Genomic DNA, 17,323 nt, shown 5'->3' with positions numbered 1-17,323 from the left:
GCGAGAAGAGCGAGGCGCTCACAGGAGCACTGGGGCCTTATCAAACAGCTGATAGGCGGGGGTCCTGGGTGTCAGACCCCCACCGATCAGATACCGATGACTTGTCGTGAGGATAAGTCATAAGTTGGAAAACCCTACTACATAGTGATACACAGTGATTCACACCGCAACATATAACACCAAGGCACCCTGCAGATGAACGTGTGCACCCCCGTGGTCGTGCTGCGGGCCGCAATGCACGAACACAGTCCGTGGGGCAGCCACAGCGGATTGCGGACCCATTCACTTTAATGGGTCCGCTTTTCGGCCGTTCCGGAAAAAGATAGGACATGTTCTATCTTTTTGTGGAACTGAAGTACGGGACGAAACCCCACGGAAACACTCCGTAGTGCTTCCGTAGGGTTCCGTTCCGTACTTCCGTTCCGCACCATTCCGCATCTCCGGATTTGCAGACCCATTCAAGTGAATGGGTCCGCATCTGGGATGCGGAATGCCCACGGAACGGCACCCGTGTTTTGCGGATCCGCAAATACGGTCCACAATACGGCAACGGGAAGCACACGTTCGTGTGCAGGGGGCCTAAGGCCTCTTTCACTCAGGCATCCCGGATTTGTCCCGGAAGAGTCGCGTGTTGAGTTACGGGAAACCTGCGGCGAGTGCGCACACAATTTCAGTCAGTTTTGACTGCGTGCGTGGTTCAGTTTTTTCAGTGCGAGTGCAATGCATTTTGCATGCTCGTGATAAAAAAACTGAATGTGGTACCAAGACCCGAACCCGGACTTCTTCACTGAAGTTCGGGGTTTGGGTTAGGTCTTCTGTTCATTTTATTATTTTCCCTTATAGCATTGTTATAAGGGAAAATAATAGCATTCTTAATACAGAATGCTTACTAAAATGTGCCTTGAGGGGTTAAAAAAATAAATAAAAATTAACTCACCTCATCCACTTGATCGCGCAGCCGGCATTGTCTTCTTTCAAGACCTTTGATGACGTCACCGCGTTCACCACGTGGTGAGCGATATTACATCATCAAAGGTCCTTTTGCCCCCCATAATGTGCCAGTATAAAATGCCCCTATATAGTGCCCCCATAATGTGCCAGTACAAAATGCCCCTATATAGTGTCCCCAGTAGATGCCCCCATAATGTGCCAGTATAAAATGCCCGTATATAGTGCCCCCATAATGTGCCAGTACAAAATGCCCCTATATAGTGTCCCCAGTAGATGCCCCCCATAATGTCCCCCATAAAGTGCCAGTACAAATGCCCCGGATTGACATGATTACTGAATCATGGGAAATCCCGATATTGGCAGAGATACAATGGCAGATGGGATGCAGTCAAGGGGCCGCACCCAGGATGAGGTATTCAGCTCACACACAGTCCTGCCCACCTTGAGGGTGAACTTGTCTGCAGCGCACATGCCACATTCCCCACCTGACCTCAGCCACATAACACACAAAAAGTCCCTTTAAACCACAGCATCAGCTGATTGGCTGTAGAGATCCTATGCAATCATCTTTCCGAGCAATGATTGGATGAGACGCTCCGCTCCGCCCCCTGTCAATCTTCTCCGGCTTCTCATTGGTTATTCATTCCCATATCCGCGCCTCTAGCGGTCCTCACTTTGAGAGTTGATTGGATAACCCTCTTAACGCCCCGCCTTCTGTGAAGCTGAACTGGTCGCTGATTGGCTATCGCTCCAGCGTGTTGCAGGAAGCTCCCGGCTGATCCGCTATGGGAGACGGAAGTGTCGCCTGACTGGGGGTCTCTGTCACTGGCAGGGTGTCACTGAACGAGGGGCTGAGTGCGATGAGAGTAGCGGCGGCGGCTCCGGATGGATGATGGCCGCAGTTAAGAGCCACAGTCGGGCTGGGAAGAGAGAAGAGGAGAACGGGGGTCTGGACCGCTCCCTCCAGCAAATGATCTCAGCCATAGTGGACGAAAGGAACCGCCTCAATATTCGCCAGGAAATCAGCGGCCTGGGTGAGTGGATGCTGTACTGGGGGGGAGCAGTCTGGATTCGGGGGGTCAGTATGGGAATGTCCAGTAATGGAGGCCATTGTGGTGGGCTAGGTGACCATAGAACTGACCATACACCCCCCTCACTACCAATCACCATAATAGTGTCCGTGTCCCCGCTACAAAGCTGCTCCATAATATCAATTCAAATAAATCTTCATTTTTATTTTTTTTGTCTTTGTATCCGACAAGGCGATCGCTGTTCTGACATTGCGCCATTTACAAGACCAGTGCGCTGTCCAGAAAAATACTTTTCCCCAGCCACGAACTACAAATGTCAGCAGTGGCAGGCCATCTGACCAAAAATTCTTATGTACTTATTTACTTTTTTGTTTCCCAATGACTTTAAACTGAACATTTTTAGTTTAAAAAAAAAAAAGTTATAAAAAAATAAACTAAAATCTCTAGGGGCTGACGCTATTGTCTATGGGAAACCGTTCTACATAGTGATAATCTGTACCTACCTATGTCACCGATAGGAGGAGGGCGCTCTGTACCCGCCTGACGTTGGGTTGCTATTTGGGGGTCTCTGTTTTGGAGCCCTCTATGGCTCGGGGTCATGATAATGAGTGTGACAGTCCGGCCGCTGGTGGGACTTAATGGATCCACGTCTTATTATTTTATTATAATAGTGGGCATTGTTTTATTAGTATTTTGCTGTGTATAATATATGAAAGTAAATGGTGATTTTATGTTATTTACCATATTATTATTGCTCTAAGTTTACAGCTGTAATATATATATATATATATATATATATATATATATATATATATATATCAAATTTTTTTTTATATAAGATTTATATACTTAAAATATTAGTGTATAATTTTTTTTTAGGTTTATTGTCATTCTACATTATGTGCCTTCACTATAGTCTTCTATATTTATTCTATGCTGATTTGTGGGTTTTTGCTTTGTTTTATATATAATCCTGGGGGTTCTCCTAGAAGGAGAAGATGTAAGTCCTACCTCTGACTGTTTTATTCCTTTCTGATGGTTTCCTATCTGTGAACAAAGGCCTTCTGATCATATCATCAGTGAGCCGTCTGACTCCAATCTGTCACTTCTCCCTGGGAGTGTCATAGACCCACCCTACCCTGCCCTCCCTCATCTATAACGTGATATTATTATGCCTCTTGTCTGATTTATGAATGGGTTTTTCTGCTGTGTGATGTCATCTTTAATAAATGGGGGGGGGGGGGGGGAGACGCTCCGCCAGGTTGAACCTTTTGGGCTTGTTGTGTCATTTAAGGGACCCTAAAGTCAGTCTATTCTTGTGTCATTTGCTTAATCCAATCCATTTCAGACTGACTGTTGTCTTCTTCAATGGGATGGAGGGAGACAGTCCAGAACCCAAGATCGACATCCATAGATGTGACTGATATCAGCAGCTTGTCTTTATTAGAAGGTGTAGTGTCCCTTTAAGAGCTGTGTTCCCCTGAGCTCTAGACAGAAAAGAAGTGGAGAGAAGCCATCAATGATATCACATCGGATATGTATGAGGAGAGTCTTTGTCTGTGGTGAGGAAAGGGATATTAAAATGATTTCACTTAAAGGGCCACTATCCCTGAAGTCAGCAGCTTCAGAATAATGCGGGCAGGAGGACGAGCTGCTGATGTCCGTCCTGGAAGTTCTCAGCACAGGACATAGGTGAGGAGCATGGAGGTAGTGGTTGTTCCAGGACTTCCTGTCAGTCTTCTGATAGAATTGAGCACTAGCTTGTGTATAACTGCCCAAGTCCAGGTTAGCCGGGGCTCCACCATGACTTCTGCTTGTGGTAAGTTCACGGGTTCCTGCAATCTTGGGGTTGACTTTCTGCTAGAAAATCCAGTCGTGATGGAAACCTTTCAGTTGTGACTTTTTCTTCTTCTCCGTATTGAGGTGGATCCTCACTGAAGGAAGCGGCTGCCCTTGAGATCGGTTGATCTCTTCAGGTTCAGCTCTTGAACCTCCAACGATCAGCTGATACGATTGGGTGCAGTTCGGCCAGCCACAAGGCCATTTCGGTGGAAGTGTAGCATTAGGCCATGTCCGTATTTCAGTACCTTCCATGTGGAATCCACATTTTTTTCACTCCCATCAAAAGAAATGACTATTCTCTCCAGCAGCGCAGACCAGAATAGAACATGTTCCATAATTTGCGGAATGGTCACACAGATCCGCAGAAATCCAATGTGCGCATGGCCCCATAGAAATTAATGGTTCAGTGCACTGTCTGCAGAAAATGCAGATGGCACATTGTTCAAAAATATGGTTCGGCATTACATAGTGCCCAGTGGGTGACCATGTAATACCTGGCTGGGCTGAAGGGGCAGAATTTGACCTTGTGAATTAGCGTTTTAAATTTAACAGGTCCTTGCCAAGCTAGTGCTATATTTACCATTGAATGACCCCCTCAGTGGGGTGGTTAAGAGAGAGAGTCTATGTTTGGCTTATTAGCAGAGATCACCCGACATTTGACAGACGTTGGCGTCGCCACGTCCACTGTTAATCCCTGGCTGCTCAGTCTCTAAATCTGATTTGCTGATCCGTCAACTTTTCTAAACTTTTTATCCACTTTGTTGTCATTAGTTATACTACTTAAAGGGGATGTCCATCTGAAGATGTTAAAGTGGCTCAAACTTTTATTAGAGGCTGGAATGTGACACCAAACTGTAAATGGTTTGAGCTGTGCTGAGCCCCCTCCCACCTTGGGTGTGTAAAGCATTGGTTGGTAGGGTAAGAAAAAATGGCCTCTTTTCCTTTTGCACCCTTAAGACGCTGGTGAGTGATGTCACCATTTGTATCCGCGTGGTCTATTCACTTCCATTTTTCTATTACAGACATCAGCACAGTGTAGCGAGTGTCCCTATAATGGCGATGTGGGGAAGAAGGACCAGACTCCTTGCATCACTCTTGTAATAACGATTCTGGAGCATCTATTCTTATTACCCTTCATTGTGCCGTTCCTTTATTATTCCTGCTAGAAGCCATGAATGAATTACTAGCAGTTTACAATAAAGGTCCAGGTGGGTGTTACCTGTTGGGGCGTGTTCTTGCACAGTCTGACACTGGCAGCACTGATTGGATAGTGTCATACTGTACAGGGACACACTCCCAACTGGTAACACTCACATGGACCTTCCCAGCAAACAGCTAGTAATTTATTCATAACTTCTAGCAGGAATAATAAAGGAATGGCACACCATAGAGTCATAAGAATAGATGCTCCAGAATTGTTCTTACATGGGGAATACAAGCATTTCCTAAACCAGACATGTCAGGAGATCTACTACCATGATCCTACTGTATTTGGTGGAGCATTGTAGCATAATGCCACATATTTGTGGGGAGCTGACCCTATAAAGGGGTTATCCCACCCCCTTACAATGCCCGGGCACCTCATATAGGTTATACTTATCTCACAGGTGACGCTAAGGAGGGCTTCTCCCTGTCGTGGCCTACTATTGGCTGCCCCCCACCCCCGTTGCCGGATGTTTTGATCTACATGACTAGGAGCGGGGTAAGTATAACCTATATGAAGGTCCCAGACATTAGTGGGGTCATTCTAGGGGTTTGATATCCCTTTTTTTTTTTTACGTTTTGTAATTAAACGTTATTGTTAGACGTTGCCTGGTGTACAGATTTGCATATCCTTGTTTTGTATCTCGGTTAATCTCAGTTCCTCATGCCATCTGAGCTGGGTAATCTTCCTCCTTCCACCAGTGATTAGCAGGTTAATCACCAAACAACTCTTAGGCAGCCCTCACCCATACTTCAGTAGTGTTAGGTACTTTCCTGTCGTCCATGTTTGGTCACCTTGGCCACTGCAGAGCTCGCTTATTGTAGTGACTGGATGTCACCGCCGGACACCATTTTCCATATACAGTTATACGACGTAGAAAGTCAGAATCGCATTTTAAATATGTTGCATTAAAGGGTTATCCTGGTAAATATAATGATGACTTATCCTCAGGATAGGTCGTCGTTATCACATTGCTCCCCCCTCGTCTCCAGTGCACAGCTCCCAATTCCCAAGCTAGATGGTCAACCCATGTATCTAATGGAGAACATCCTTTAGGTTGGCCAGAGAAAATCCAACCAAGGTTGTGTCAGAGGTTGGTTGTAATGGACATCTACAAACATGACTTCCTTGTGTAGCCATACATTTGAGGTACAGGTGCCATCCACTGTGGAGTCCTCTTCTGCAGCCACCTCCCCTATGAAGGTCTCCGCCCCATGTGTTCTCAGTTCCCTGGAGGGTTAATGTGGTGTCGCACGCCAGTGTGTAATCAGCCGGGAGTCACCCGTATCGCACTTACCCAGCATGTTTACTTTGTATTATCTCCAGTCCACTGTGCAATGATGGAGAATTGTCTCACACCCTGGTTACATAAGTCACTCATTGCTTTAGAAAGTTCCATTGAGCGATCTCTAAACATGAGGTGAGGGAGGGGTGGACTGTAGACCGTAAGAGCTGACACTGGACAAGTCCCAGCAGCCTCAGCGGTGATGATTGATTGTCCATACAATGGTTCATGGTATAATCCATGGTTGTAATGGTGTAAGCTTTCATCTGAGGGCTCACTATTATGGATTTCTGGCTTACTGATCTGATCTTTGCCTGCTGAAGGTCTGATACAAAACTCTAAATCCCCTGCATAGACATAAGGTGGGCTGATAACATTATGTCTGCCAACAGTCACCACTAGGGGGAGCTTAGGAGGTTTCTGAAAATTGCATTATTGAGTTCAGTGCATATATCTCATGAGCTCCCCCTAGTGCTGGTTGCAGGTAGTCTAAATTTTATCTTTTACCTTATTTATTTATTATACACACTTATATAGCGCTACTAATTCCGCAGCGCTTTACAGACATTATCATCCAACTGTCCCCAATGGGGCTCACACTCCCTATTAGTATGTCTTTGGAGTGTGGGAGGAAACCGGAGCACCCGGAGGAAACCCACGCAAACACGGGGAACATACAAACTCCATGCAGATGTTGCCCTTGGTCGGATTCGAACCTAGGACCCCAGCGCTGCAAGGCACCAGTGCTAACCACTGAGCCACCGTGCTGCCCACCTTGGTGGTTTTCAACCTTTACAGTCCAAGTACCCCCACGGAAGCAATCTGTTTATAGATGTTGACATGGTAAAGCTATGCTTATGCTGTTGTCGGAGGCTCCTACATTGGCAGTTCTATAAGATTTCACGTAAGAATAGTGCATCCTATTCTTACCGTTAAAATGATGGACAACCATGACAGAATCCAGTGGACCCCATTATAACTTAATTGGTCAAGTGACAGATCCGGTCCTGCATCACAACGTCCAAAACATGGCGGGTGCAGTGCACAGTGCAAGATTTGTTCTTTTGATCTGTTTCTCTCCACCCATTTATATAGGGGATGCCCCTAACGTCTGAATTTCAGTTACAAAAGTGCATATGGCCCCTTCAGCAGACCTCAGAAATAATATATACCACACACCAGACCTCCTAATAAAGAGATAGGGGGTCATTTACTAAAACCGGCTTTTTGCATTTTAAATTGGGTGAATCTACAGCAGGCTGTGCCCCTGGCTGGAATAGTTTTTTGACTGCGTATATGACTTCTTCCACGCATAAATTGTTAGTAAGTTTACCAGGGCGAGCGTTCCGGCGCGGCCCCCATCCAACCAGCCTTGCGACTAAATATTGTCACATGGCCGGTCAAAAAAGGTACTTCTTAAATGATCCCTTAATAAATGACCCCCATAGACCTCAGACCCCAGCCTTGTACACATATCTCTGGATAGAACTTCTATACAGACCCAAACCAGCCCCCCATTGTGTATACAGCCGCTACATATGGGCATGCCCTGTTGCCCACCTGTAGGTGTGATGGTCTGAAGTAATGCTGGATTGTGCCATCGCTGCCCTTGGTAGTAGGGAAAATTTATAAGGCTACATGCACACGACCGTATGTGTTTTGCGGTCCGCATGGCATCATTTTTTTTTTTTTTTTTTTGTGGATCCATTGTATTAATGCCTATTCTTGTCCGCAAACTAGAAAAAAAAATAGGACATGCACTATTTTTTTTGCGGAGCAAAGGTACGGACATACTGATGCGGACAGCACACGTTTTTTGCGGACCCATTGAAATGAATGGGTTCGCATCCTATCCGCAAAAAAAAAAATGGATCGGATACGGAAACAAAATACGTTCGTGTGCATGAGGCCTAAGGAAAAGGAATTTTACTTTGCCAGTAAATGGCGTGCCACGACTTAGAGCTCATGCGGGGCGAGTTCTGTAGACCGCAAAAGGCACGTACCGAAATCCCACGGAAGCACTCTTGCAGATACAGAGAGCACACAGCCGGTGCCCGTATATTGTGACCTGCTGTTTGCGTGCCGGACATGTTCTTGTACATGAGCCCTTACGACGCTTGGGGCCAGAACCTCCACCGTTATCTTGAGGGGGGGCTTCTGAATCCAGAAATGAAGATGGAACAGCTGTCTTCTGACAGGCACTCTGTTTGTGGAGTAGCCGCTGTCACCTGTGTGATCGCCAGGCACGTGGTGTGAGACAGGGGAGACATCGCGAGTCTCAGGTTTTCCACACTTTTCTTAAGAAGCTGAGAGGAATCTAGAGGATATGTGAGAACCATTCCAGGAATTTGTTTTCCTTCAGCACAGATTACGATTTCCATCCTCACAATGTTTGTGGAGGAAAACTTCTGGCGCGTGTTTTCATTGCTAAGAATAGACGCTTCCGCAGACACCACTTGATGGACAACGCATTCTAGCTTCCCTATTCTCCTTTAAGCTGATTTCACACTAGAGCGTGGCCATTAACACTTTCCAAACACTCAGATTTACTAATCCTAGAGACAGTCTTCCTAGACTGTGGTCTCCTGCACACGACCTTATCTGTTTTTGTGGTCTGCAAATAACGGATCCGCGAACACGATTTCCGCTGAGTGCTTATTTTTTAATTTTTATTTTTATTTTTTTGCTTCTGCAGAAATGTCCTATCCTTTTCCACAAAACAGACAAGAATTAAACATGTTCTGTCTTTTTTGCCACGGAACGGACTTACGGGTGCGGACAGGAAACTAGTGTGCTGTCCGCATCTTTTCCGGCCCCATTGAGATGAATGCGTCTGCGGATCAGATGCAGACCAAAACTACAGCCGTGTATATGAGCCCTAAATGTCGCCCCCCTGCCCTACAAAGTCACACCCTTTTCCTGGTAAGCCACACCCCCATGACAAACTGGGTGCAGGAGATTTCTCAAGAACTAGATGCACCAAATTGGCGCCTTCACAGGTGGCAGACCAATCTTAAGACCAACCCCCTGTCGAAACGTCGCTGTGATTATGCTGCTTGAATAAATCAATAGAATTTTTCTTCACCCTATTGGCAAGTGCTGCTGATTTTATTTTTTACATTAGATTTTGTGGCAGAACATTCCATAATTGAAAATCCGTTCCATTCATTTGAATTGGGCAGCAAGCACATAAATTTCCGCAAGCTCCGTTAAGGTGAATGGAACTGAAGTCGCTGAATTTTCTGCCACGTGTGAAGGCGCCCTAAGGCCTCATGCACACAACCGTTGTGTGTTTTGCGGTCTGCAAAACACGGATGGCGTGCTTGTGCATTCCACAGTTTGCGGCACGGACAGTCTTTAATATAACTGCCTATTGTGCGGACAAGAATAGGACAGGTTATTTTTTTTTTGCGGACTATAGAACGGAGCGACGGATGCGGACAGCAGTCCGTATCTTTTGCGGCTCCGTTGAAGTGAATGGGTCCGCATCCGAGCCGCCAAAACTGCGGCTCGGATGCGGACCAAAACAACGGTCGTGTGCATGAGGCCTAAATGTAATACATTTTGTCACAGTTTACTATGGGCCATAGTGTCTAAATAATACCTCCAGACACTGCGCACATAATGCTGCCATACAGTGCTCCACAAATAATCGTCCGGAGGGTCCTTTTCGCCGGCCTAATATTCTTGAGCTGGAGAAATCCCAGTAGTCCAGTACCCAGTGAATGCGTCTTTAAAACTGATCCCTGGGATATCGGATTATATTGCACTCGGTTACTGTTAATACTGTCTGTAAATGAAAGTGAGGGGAAGACGACGCACAGCACACCTGTTCACTATTCTGCTTGCGGAGAACGTTTCATTTGTTGCCTTTTATGGGGATGAGTCATAAAGCGAGATTGAATTGTTGTAAAAAAAAAAAAAAAAAACATCTGCTGCAAAATGAACAGGGAGCTCACATTTAATAATGCAGCGGTATTTGGCGTGACGAAAGCCGGCATTTCTGCCAGAAATCCGTCACATCCCATTATAGACAATGGGGATCCGGCGGCTTGTGGCGGTATCAGGCTGTGCTCGACAAGGTAACTCCGGTAGCCTGTTCCTCTGCCGAACATATAATTGGAGTTCACTAGCGCATATGTCAAACTACCCTTATCAGTTTGATAAGAATTTAGCTGTAATGTCTATGAGCTGTCAGGAATTCTGAGATAAGGGCTATACCTCTAGCTGTCAGAACAGCAACATGACGGGACTCAATGTGAGGTCCCATGCACAAGTGGTGCTGCCATGCCTGTGTTGCGGACCGCAAACTGTGGGTCCTCAAGACAGGGCACCAACTGTGTGCTGAAATAGTTAAGAGTAAAAATCAATCATCCAAAAAATGCTTGCAGCCTGATGCTGCACTGTAAAGCATGGTGCAAAACTGAGCATTTGCACCCTTTCCATCTGTATTCATGTAGTCCTGCTACTCCATGTGTCATTCAGGGTCTGTAGAAAGCTGAGCTGCATTGTAACCGTCTTGGGATGTGGGATCAGTAAATAAGACATGACTGGCACCTATTACTCATGCATCAGCCCTGACCTGAAAATCCCCCATGTTTGTGAGGGAAGTTGGATTACGTTCTGGGATAAGATTACTGTTGTCTGACGTAGATGGTAGAAAAATCTTTGTAATATCAGACAGAGCGCTGGTATCGACCCGGCAGGAGGCGGTGAACAGCTGTGACTCCTAGAATAAGGAACCATTAACCAAAAAAAGTTTAAAAAAATTATGTTAATATGATATATTATGTGCCCCTCCCCAAAGAGCGACTTGAGTGCTGTATAATACACTCTGGCCGTAATACTCAGTTCACGTTAGCAGAAGTATGTTTGATGGCGCAGTCTGCATGTGCTGTTTTTGCCTTTAAAGTCCCTGAAATGGACCCCATTATACGTTAGTGACTTGGCATAGCATGGCAGTGTGAGCAGATCCTAAAGCTGGACATAGACATTGGCCTCTGTTCACATCATGTTTTTGCTATACGTTTAGGATTTTCTTTTTTTTTCTTTCCTCATGTCAAACATACACAGATAGCTTTTAAACTGCTCTGTAAGGCCACTATGCTATGAGTGATGGCAATAAGGTCAACCCAATCCTGCCCAGGGTGTACAATAACTGTAAGGCTAGGTTCAGATGTGCGTATTCATAATAAGAAACATGCTCGATAGGTGCGCGGTATTTTCCAGCCAGAACACCCTGCTCCTGTGAAGTGAAGATTTATGATGTTGTGAATCCCAGCCTCACCGCCATGCCGATCGACTGAACTGTTATCACATAATGCAGTGACTACAGTTCAGTAGATCGGAGGTGAGACCATATAATCCTGTGAGCTCACTTCACAGGAGAAGCGTTCAGGTCCGGAAAGCCTCTAACACACGGAGCTTGTTTCCCAGATGAATATGCTTGTCTGAAATTACCTTAAAGGGGTTGTCCATAATTTTGATATTGATGGCCTGTCCTCAGGTGTGGACAGAGCTGGTAACTGCAGTGCTGTAGTTACCAGCTCCATCTATTACATAATGGACAGAGCTGTGTAGTCCGAGCACCAGAGCTACAAGATAACTGCTAATCGGTGGAGGTTTGGGGTGTTGAAAACCCGCCAATCTGATATCGACGGTGGGGCCATCAAGATCAGAATCTTAGACAACCCCTTTAAAGATGTTTCTGGGGAAATACATTTCTAATGGCGACAGAAATAAATTGCCCTCACTGATCTCCCCCGCTGCTGGTTTGGGCCCCTCTGCTGTGACTTACCTCAGTCAATGATTGGCAGATTGGCATTTCCTGCCGTTTCTGGCGTGTTGAGCCAGGACCCGGAAGTGATGAGCAGTGGAGACAGGGCCAGTGTCAGAACAGCAGGGGATCGGTGAGGGGCGAGTATAGTTTTATTTATTTACTTATTTTTACTTTAAACCCTTTTGTGGCCCATTTTTTATATATATATATATATATATATATATATATATATATATATTTTTATTTTTTTTTTTTCACTTGGAAAACCCTTTTAGGGTCTTTCTTGGGCATTAGTATAAAAAAATTGCCTATGCTGTGGCCACACGGACGATTTTTTTATATGATAGTAGGTCTGCATGTCCACAGAGTACAATGCTGACAACTGCCAGAGACTATGGTCTTCGTTAGTCTCCAGGTACGGTACTTGTTCCACGAGGCATGGACTAGAATAGTGCATCACATCTATGGATCAGTGTGCCGCAGTTGTACACATAGACAGCACACAGATGTAAGCTCAGTGTTCAGTGTTTGGTGCGTTTAAGAACGATCTGTGTACAGCACTACAGAAGATGTCGGTGATATGACAGTGACCATCTATAGATGGAGATCCCACTCTTATGGGATCAACCATAGCTGAGCTGGTATCGCCAGAAGAGGGCCAAGAACCCTGTGAAGGTACTTTTCCCGTAACCTGGTGTAGTAGACTAAAGCCTTAGTCTACAAGGCACAGAGGCAATAATATAGTGTGCCGCCATACAGGTCTTCGGGTGCATCCATTGCTGTTCTTCTGGGGGAGAATAAACCCGTACAAATAATATTAGATGGAGCATGCCCTATTAATACTTCAGGTTTCATGAGGCCTTAGGGCTCATACATGTCATTAGTTCACAGAACCGTGTTGTATTGATCTGTAATATGACTCTCTTAGACAGTTGCAGTACCTATGCCAGGACAGTCGATTGGCATTCCAAAATGGCGGCATATCCATCCGATACTCAGAATTAATTGTAAATGACCGATTGTTTGCCAGTATTTACTTGCTGTGTATAAACGATTCCTAGAAACACATGGGTGCTGTCTTCCAGAAATAGTGCCACTCTTGTCCATGGTTGCGTGTGGTACTGCAGCATTTAAAGGTTTTGGACTGAGCACCAAAACCACCCACACACCTGCTGAAGAGGAGTAGAAGAAAGCCTCTATGTTTTTCTAATCTTATACACCCCCTTTGCTTGGAGTTTATTATCCCCCTGCCCTTGCTATACTGTCATGCCCTGACCTCCTGCCGAGCCTGGGCTTCTATACAGCAGGCGATGTGAGCAGCACAGGGGAGGAGCTTAGACAGGAAGAGAACAGCCTGATCCTGTGACATCATCAGAGCTGAGACTGGAGGTGGATTTCAGACTACAGTGCATTGTGGGAGCTGTGCTCTTATGCAGTAGAGCTAGGAAGCAGGGACGTAGAAGGTAAGCTGCAGCCATGTGTGTGATCAGACCAGCACTAGGACCTTGTGATGCTCTTGCTGCAGCCGGAGCTTTCTTAGCCATCCCCTTGCAGTTATGCTGTGCTCATGTTGATCTGGAGCATTCCAAACGAGTGCTCTGTGGGTGTTCCCTGTGCAAAATACAGGTAGCAAGCTTCATCTCTTGCTGCCCCCAGCCCCCCCTCCTTTTGCAGATGTCGGCTCCCAGCCCCCTCCCTCTTGCTGATCCCAGCTCATAACTTTCAGACCTCCTCCTGCTGTCGTCACTGCAGCCAGCCTCTATAGTCGTGTCCTCACACACAGCAGTCACATGAGACGCAGGACACGTGCAGCTGCACAGACATGTTGGATAATTATCAACAAACTAGTGGGGGAGATTTATCCAAACTGGTGTAATGGCTGTAAAACTGGCTTGGTTGCTCATAGCAACCAATCAGATTCCACCTTTCATCTTCCAACAGAGCTCAGAAAAATGAAAGGCAGCATCTGATTGGTTGCTATGGGCAACTAAGGCAATTTTCCTTTACACCAGTTTGGCTAAATCTCCCCAAGGTGTATGGGGGGTAGTCTGACTATCCCCTCATATTTGTCGTCTGGAGAAACAAGGCGTGCCTGATTTTGAACATGCCTGTTCATGTTACGATAAGCAGACTGAAGTATTTGGTAGCCACTTACCCTCCATCCCTATCACAATGCTCAAGGTCCCGTTCACACCGCCGATTTTGATGCTGGCTTGGATTATGTGCCTGCGCCTGCCTCCCATTGTTTTCAGGACACGCTGCCATTTGGCGTGACTGTGCCAAGAAAAGACATGTCTTTGGTGCGCTGTCCAGACGGGCGCCACTAGAAGCTGCGGTATTTGTCCGGCCAATTCTCAACATATGCCGGGTTGCGGCTGGATCACAGCCGGTCCCCATTGTAGTTAATGGGGCCAGACGGCATTCATGGTATTTCGGCAGTGCTGGATCCAGAGAGATCCGTCAGGCTGTGCTCCATCTTCCGAGCGTAAGTGTCACACTAAATTGTCAGCAGCAGGAGGGCTACCTGACGTACAAAAGATACAATTATTTTTGCCACCCATGTTTTGTTCAAAATGTGCCTTTTTGACATGTTTCTCATCATGTAAAGTTTAGTAAAAGATGCCATAGCCTCCTACCGCAAAAAAAAGATTTACCTCAATTGGTGTATATTATGGTGCAACCTTTTCATAGCAGGTATCTATGTACTTTTCTGGCTGGCACACATGCAAAAAATGTTATTGAGGCATGCACTTCATATTAAAGGGGTCATCCACAATCAGAAAATATGGCTGCCATCTTCCAAAAAAACAGCACCACACTCCTACCCACTGGTTGTGTGTGGTATTGCAGCTCGGCACTACAGGTGTGGGATTGTTTCTTGGAGAAAGCAGCCATGTTTTTTCAAGATCAACCCTTTAAGATTGGCATCTGAAATGTTAGTCTCTTATAAATTTCACCCAATATCTGTTGTCCAGTTATGTTGGCAATGCAGACTGTATGCCTGGATTAATAGGGTTGATCTTGCTGAGAGATGCTCTTTAGGGTAAAGCATTTGGCAACCCCTCCTCCTCACCTACCCCACCCCCTTTGCCTTCAGCATGAACACAACACCAGGGTGATATTACAAGTGTAACTATTCCACATTCCATGCTCCAGCAAAGGTGAACATGTCCCCTGTGTAATGCAGAAGGGTGGACGTGCTGGTGAGGAGATTGGAGATTTGGCTATGTCTTATTATTTTGCTATAGCTCATTCCAATGCCGAATTCACAACTACACTCACTGTTACAATCTTTCTAGGATGCCCTCTTGTATAGTTCAAAGCTGTACCTCCTCTTCAAAAACCAAAGACCCGGCACCAGTTCTTCATGCTTTCCCACCAGAAGTTGAGAATGTGAGGACATGGCTCCTACAGACAAAGCAAGACTTTGAAAACATGGAGGAATTCATAAAAAAAATTGTAGAAGCACCACGGGGAAGTTACCGTATGTGTTCTCTTCACTTTGGCAAAGAGTGCTATGAAATTAGAGGGCGCTCTTTTTTTCTTAAAAAGGGAGCAGTACCTACCATATTCCCTAAAAGAAAAGCCTCTGAAGACGAGGCTGAAGAGGGACCACTCAAGCCTCTTAAAAGACTAAAAAGAGGTGTGAATGTCACTTTAACAGAAGCTAGACTGGCCGCCATGGATCATAGTTATGCCGGAACAACACAGACTCCAGTGCCTGATACGTCCTCTGGTAACCAAGTATTTGGTATCTGCACTACAATCAATGAACCCACCATGGAAGTGGAAATGATGCCAGATTCTCCAACCAATGTTCCACTGGAAGACACCTTACCTAGACTTGCAAGAAGGAAAAAAATCAGGCTACCGCGACCCACAAAGTCTTTGTGCAGAGTGACAGATAATTACTCCCGCCAGGTGCACCGCAGTACAAATACCGATCCTTATTTTGGAAAATCGCACAAAAAGAATTCGGCTAATCTACGTCCTAAACATTTTTCCATTGGCATTCAATGTAATTTATCAAATTTTCCTACACTACAGGATGATGTGACACAAAGCCAGACAGGGCCTCCTATCGATACAGTAGCTTTGTCGAATAGAATTCGGAAGATGGTGTTACATCGGGGGAGAGTTTATGTTGCATTGAGTTGACGACTATATGGGGTGATTACTTTTCATGTGTATCCTATATTAAATGAGAATTAGACTACTTTCAGATTCTGAGTCCTCCACCACTTGCCGGTCATCATCCAACAAACCGGTAGCAAAATTAACTTTCAAGACGTTATAATCAGTAATAACTTTTATGTAAGTGGAGATGATCTTAATCTGGCAGCTGTTTAGATGGAGACATGTCCACCCTTTCCCCTTCAAGAGCCAATATCGAAGATTACTTCTTCTGAATGTGGGTGTAGTAGGAACTACTTTTTCCCACTTAAGTATTGGAAAATGGAGGAAAAGATGGGGACCTGTGGATCAAGTGATAGTTTGTCTGACATGGTTGGTTCAACAAATTCTAACCTTAGAAGTCAGGCTTGAAGAATGGGGATATCATTTATTTTCAATGTTGCTAATATGTTAGCGGAAAGATTCAATAACCTGGTGACATCAAATGATCATCTGCAAGACTTAAAAGGTGGCTATGTGAAATCCTAAAAGCACACAATAAACTGAAGGAAATGGTTACACCTCAGAATTCAAGAAGCCATGCTGATGTATCATAATACTAACCTAATACAGCATTCTACATGCCATGAGCCCTTCATTGATGGTTCACTAGACAAGAAGGTCACTAGACTTCTGGCCACAAGGTGGAAGTTCTTCTTTTGGTAGGACCAGATTCAGCTTCAAGTTTGTCAACATACAGATTTACTTCCTGAACTAAAATCTAATCTTTTTCAAACCCTTTTTTTTATTTTTTATTAGATAGTGTTTAGAAGAAGATGTAATTATTACCAAATTCCAGGAGTAGGATAAGAATATAGGAGGTTTGTTGATCTTGCTTGTTAATAAAGACTTTTTGACTATTACCCTTCTCTGTGATGTCATGTTTACTGTTGTGTGTTGGTCAAATGAGTTTCCACAGTAGACATTTTTATAGAGTGGAACTTTATAAAGGCATTGAAAATAGCTACGTATAGTGTAAAAATATACATACTTAGCATAACTGTTAAGGCGCAGCTGCACTGCGCTGACTAGCAGACAGTTATTGGGAAGGAACTGTG

General features: G+C 45.1%; 1 protein-coding gene across 2 annotated transcripts in view; it reads left to right on the top strand.

Annotated features, from left to right (window-relative positions):
• Nucleotides 1-1,720: 1,720 nt before the first annotated feature.
• KIAA0930 (KIAA0930 ortholog) overlaps nt 1,721-17,323 on the top strand; it is a 59,264-nt gene continuing 43,661 nt past the window's right edge. For both annotated transcript variants that reach the window (XM_044281100.1, XM_044281099.1), the window contains exon 1: nt 1,721-1,985. In XM_044281100.1, coding sequence (XP_044137035.1) covers nt 1,841-1,985 — 145 coding nt within the window. In that variant the 5' untranslated portion in view covers nt 1,721-1,840. The remainder of the gene's footprint in view (nt 1,986-17,323) is intronic.

Source organism: Bufo gargarizans, chromosome 2 (genome assembly GCF_014858855.1).
Source record: "Bufo gargarizans isolate SCDJY-AF-19 chromosome 2, ASM1485885v1, whole genome shotgun sequence".
Lineage (NCBI taxonomy): Eukaryota > Metazoa > Chordata > Amphibia > Anura > Bufonidae > Bufo > Bufo gargarizans.
Note: the sequence above shows the minus strand (reverse complement) of the source record. Positions and strands in the feature narration are given on the sequence as shown.